This window comes from Crocuta crocuta, unplaced genomic scaffold (genome assembly GCF_008692635.1).
Source record: "Crocuta crocuta isolate KB4526 unplaced genomic scaffold, BGI_CrCroc_1.0 scaffold1954, whole genome shotgun sequence".
In the NCBI taxonomy this organism is placed as follows: Eukaryota; Metazoa; Chordata; class Mammalia; order Carnivora; family Hyaenidae; genus Crocuta; species Crocuta crocuta.
In genome coordinates this window covers 59205-64384 of record NW_027528644.1, presented here as the reverse complement: position 1 = coordinate 64384, position 5180 = coordinate 59205, and the positions used below count along the sequence as shown (strand labels likewise).

General features: G+C 38.1%; 1 protein-coding gene across 8 annotated transcripts in view; it reads right to left on the bottom strand.

The window, feature by feature from the left end:
* Nucleotides 1-5180, bottom strand: part of BRCA1 (BRCA1 DNA repair associated) — a 61617-nt gene that overhangs the window by 54747 nt on the left and 1690 nt on the right. For all 8 annotated transcript variants that reach the window (XM_077755244.1, XM_077755246.1, XM_077755248.1 and 5 more), the window contains exon 2: nt 4905-4990. In XM_077755244.1, coding sequence (XP_077611370.1) covers nt 4905-4984 — 80 coding nt within the window. In that variant the 5' untranslated portion in view covers nt 4985-4990. The remainder of the gene's footprint in view (nt 1-4904; nt 4991-5180) is intronic.

Genomic DNA, 5180 nt, shown 5'->3' with positions numbered 1-5180 from the left:
TCAGCAAGTAGAAGAGCTCAGAGAGGCAGCTGGGAGCCTGAGCAGGTAGGAACCTATAGGTGATTTTAAGTTTTTATCTTTTATTCTGAATGAGAGCTTTAGCAACGGATCTTTGGTACAGTTCATCCAGGACATCAAAAAACAGGGAACCTGTGTGCAACAGGAATGTGGGTCTTGCCATTAAATGTTTCACTTTTTAGAAAAGGATCACAAGAAAAGCTGAGGGACAATATGCTCGTTGTGAAAGGTTTGGTAACACAACTCTTGTGATCATGGGGCTTCTGACGCAGCACAGGGTAACAGAGAGAAGAATATCAGAATAAGTCAGAAGGCCCGGTTTCTACTATCAGTTCCCTTTTTTATTAGCAGAGTGACCTCAGGCCAAGCCCTTGATCTGAACATCAGGTTCCTTCTGTCATCCACTCTACCAGTCTCTTCAGGTTATTGTCAGAATAAAATTAAATGCTACTCGGGAAAATGTTCACAACCTGAGATGACTTGTACCAATGTGAGAATTATTATCTGGATTTAATGTGATTTTAAAAAGAAAAACCACCCAACAAAGAGAACTCTGATTTGCTACTAAATCACTATTCCTCAGATAAGCTACATATCAAAGATATTCTCAGTAAAGGCAAAATTGGATTTAGCTATGATACCAGATGGCTTTCATTCTCACCACTGCCTCAATTCTGAAATAATTATGTTTCAGCATGGTAATTATAAGTCAAGCTATACAAACATACTGTAAACACAAACTTAAAATGGATGAAAACTCCAATATGTAAAAAGGTAATGACTGTTGGAAAAAAACCTTGAAAAGGGAATGGGAATAGAAAGAAAAAAGTTAGTCCTCTTTTAGATCCTGATGAAAGTAAATGTGCACTATAAAGATGATTCAAGGGGCGCCTGGATGGCTCGGTCAGTTAAGCATCTGACTTCAGCTCAGGTCATGATCTCACAGTTCGTGGGTTCGAGCCCCGCACTGGGCTCTGTGCTGACAGCTCTGTGCTGACAACTGGAGCCTGCTTCAGATTCTGTCTCCTTCTCTCTCTGCCCCTCCCCAACTCCCCAACTGTCTCTCTCTCACTCAAAAAATAAACATTAAAAAATATTTTTTTAAAGATGATTCAAATATTATTTTTTTAAGTTTATTGATTTTGAGAGAGAGTGTGCAGAGGAGGGACAAAGAGAAAGAGAGAGAAGAGAGAATCCCAATTCAGAACCTTCTGAACTATCAGTGTGGGGCACAATTTCACCAACAGTGAGATCATGACCTGAGCCGAAATCCAGAGTCAGACTGCCTAAGTGACTGAGCCATCCAGGTGCCCTTCAAATATTTTAAATCCTTTTCGACTCAGGGAATTTAGACCTCCTGCATATTTGCATTTGGGCTTCTGACATGGGTAAATAATTGGAAAAAGAAGCCAGGTTAGGTTTGAAAAATCACCACCACCCACCAGGATACACATTTTAGCAAACTCTTCAGAAAGTCAAAAATGCTATATGGTTGTGTGTAAAAAGTTAGAAAGAACTACTAATTATCAGAAGTAAATGTCAATGATAACTCAGAGACAGGCAGAAAGTATTTTAGCTCTAAAGACCTCAAACAAGTTGGAAGCCTACCCTCTAGCTACCATCAGTAACACTTTCCGGCCCAATCAAGAATCATTTATTAAGACATACTTGCAAATTCTATTGTTCTAACTGTTAAACAAACAACAGGGGCGCCTTGGATGGCTGTCAGTTAGGCGTTGACTCTTGATTTCAGCTCAGGTCATGACCTCAAGGTTCACGAGTTCGAGCCTTCTGTAAGGCTCTGCACTCTCAACTTGTAAGGCTGCTTGGTACTCTCTCTTTCCCTCTCTCTCTCTCTCTCTCTCTCTGCCCCTTTCCCACTCACACGCATGTGTGTGTGTGCTCTCTCTTTCTCTCAAAATAAATTATAAAAACAAACAAAAAGTGGAGTAGGTATGATTCCCATCCTAGAACTTCCCACGTGAACTAGTTTAAAGTTTAACAACAACCAGAATGAAAAGTTTTAGTTTAAGAACTTAAGTCCATTGCTAATAGAAAATAGATCTTAAAAAATAATAACAAGGAGCTGGAAAACACACAATGGCTAACATACAGGTCCCTGAGAATGAAAATTTAGCATTAACTTTCATTTTTGTGTCTTTACTTTGTATGTATTTGAGTTTTTTAATTGATGGTTTAATTTGCCAGAATGAGAAAGAACATTACATTTTTATAACAGAGTCCCATGGAAGTATAAAATAAATGGACCCAGATGCCACACTATTGAGGACTTTTTGATCACTCTTTGTAATTATTATGAATAAGTGTTATGCTTTTTCAAAAGCCATTTTTTTCCAGTTGTCATTTCCTGTTTCTCTGGCTTTGATGATTCATAAAGTAGGCTATAAATCTCAGTTAGCTCTTGTTTTTATTTAGTTGAAATGTTGAGGGGCAAGGGAGAGGGGGGTTACTAATAAATCTTGTATCTCTCTGGAAACACAACTTGCATGTTCTTTAATCTTAATTTCTTGACTCCAAATATGAAAAAAAACTTTAAGAAGCACAAAGGAAAATGTACTTAAATTTACTCTCCTTTATTGAAGGTAAGGGGCAATAGGTGCAGCTTTCCAACTTATTTTTTTTAATGTTACCCACCACTAACCATCACCATATTAAAACCCATTAAACTAACAAAGGACCAATTTAGCTTATTATTTTATACCTTCAACAAATGTTTACTGAGTGGCTACTATGTCCCAGATATATACTAAGTATACAGAAGTAAACAAATAAAAACTTCTGCTTTCGTGGAGTTTAAATTCTGTAAGGGTAGAGAAAAAGAATAAACAAATTATAAGGAAAGTTAGATAGTAATAAGAGCTCTGGAGGAAAAAAAAACAGGAAAGGGAAATACAGAGTGTGTTAGGGGTAAGGGTGTTATCATTTTATTTTTATTTTGGGGGGGCACAAGTGAGCAAGGGGCAGAGAGAGACAAAGAGAAAAGTGGAGCTCAGAGGGACAGAGAGAGAGAGAGAGAAAAGTGGGGCTCACTGGAAGCAGGGTTTGAGCTCCTGCAAGGCTCATGCTCACATATGCGGGGCTCAAGCTCACCTGATGTGGGACTCAAACTCACCAACCGAGAGATCATGACCTAAGCGGAAGTCAGATGTTTAATGACTGATCCAAACAGGTGCCCAGAGTGTTACCTTCTTAAATAGGGTGGTCTGGAAATGTCTCTTTGAAAAGGTGGTATTTCAGTCAAGATTTGTAAGCCATGCAATTATCAAGGGTAGAACATTCCAGGCAGAGGGAAAAGCAAACATAAAAGCTCCGAAGCAGGAGAGTATGTTCTAGTCTGAAGAAGAGTTAAGAGGCCAGAACAACCAGAGTAAAGAGAAGAAGAATAAAGATTCTAAATCTCCTTTCTGGCTTTTCACCAAGACATTCTGAGGTATGGTTTTTCATTATTTTGCAGATTTCGTGACTACCATATATGTCACCTAGTGACTGTGGGGCTCATAACCTCTGGCAGCCAGTGAAGCAAATGAATGCCCTTCTCAGAGTAATGCTTTTAAACGCATAAAATAAAAAAATATAAAATTATAAAAGAAACTAATTACATTAAAATGCAGTTGTAGCCCTAGGCCTCCAAACTTCGTGAAGGGTCAGCAAGTTAAGAGCTCCTGAATTTTCTAGGGTGATGGAAATGTTACACAGATATATACACTTGTTAAAACTTATTGACTTGAGCACTTAAGATCTCTACATTTCACTGTATGTAAATTATGCCTCAACTTAAAAAACCCTTGAATATATATATTTTTTAATGTTTATTTATTTTGAGAGAATGTGCAGGCATGAGCACAGGAGGTGCAGAGAGAGGGGGAGAGAAAGAATCCCAAGCAGGCTCCATGCCAGAGCCTAATGTGGGTTCAATCCCACAAACCACAAGATCATGATCTGAGCGGAAATCAAGAGTCAGAGGCTTAACCATGAGCCACCCAGGTGCCCCAAAACCTTGAATATTCTAGTCCCTCTTTATTTTATAGATGAAGAACAGGCTCACTCAAAAGTCAGAGTCTTACCAAAGGCTTTTATGATTTGCAGTATTCTTTTTTTTCTTTAAAGATTTTATTTTTATTTTTAAGTAATCTCTACACCGAATGTGGGGCTTGAACTCAACCCTGAGATCAAGAGTAGAGATCAAGTGGGGCGTCTGGGTGGCTCAGACTTGAGCATCAGACTTCGGCTCAGGTCGTGATCTCATGGTTTATGAGTTCAAGACCCTTATGAGGCTCGCTGCTGTCAGCAAAGAACTCGCTTGGGATCCTCTGTCCCCCCCTCTCTCTGTCCCTCCCCTGCTCATGCTCACTCTCTCTCTCAAAAATAAATACATATAAAAAAAAAAAAGTGGAAATCAAGAGCCAGCCAGGAGCCCCAGTATTCTTACTTAAATATACAGGGCTAGTTTCAACTGGAGACCTACCCATTCACAACCACCAATCATTTGTGATTTTATATATTAACTATGCCCATTGCAAGTGATCAAGCTGTTTTTAGAGCCTGGATGAAAAGGGCACTTACTCCAAACCAGATCCCTACCCCATAGTAGAACCATCAGACCACAGTCTGTGGTCTAGGAAAGATAGGGAGGTGAATGTGTTAAGGAAGTAAAAAGGGAAGGGGAGAAGCAGAGGGGAGAAAATAGAGTAATTTCCTATATTCCAAAAGCTCTTGAGTTAAGAAAAGCAACAACTTTTATAGTCTAATTTTAATAGATATTATAAACTTTTCCCCTTAATATGTAAGGTCAATTCTACCTATTTGCATAGGATATAATCAAGTAAGGAAGAATCTCAAATTAATAAACCCTTCTATTGACTTACCAGATGGGACACTCCAAGATTTTCTGCATAGCATTAAGGACATTTTGTACTTCTTCAACACGATCTGCAGATAAATCCATTTCTCCCTGTTCCAATGAATTTTAAGGGATAAACTTAAATATATATGTGTGTATATATATATACACACATATGTATATACACGTACACACACACATACACAAGTCACTTTAAAAGATTTGTAAGAAAAACAGCCTAGTTTCATTAAATGTCATTTTTATTTTTTTTATTTATTTTATTTTATTTTTTTAAATTTAT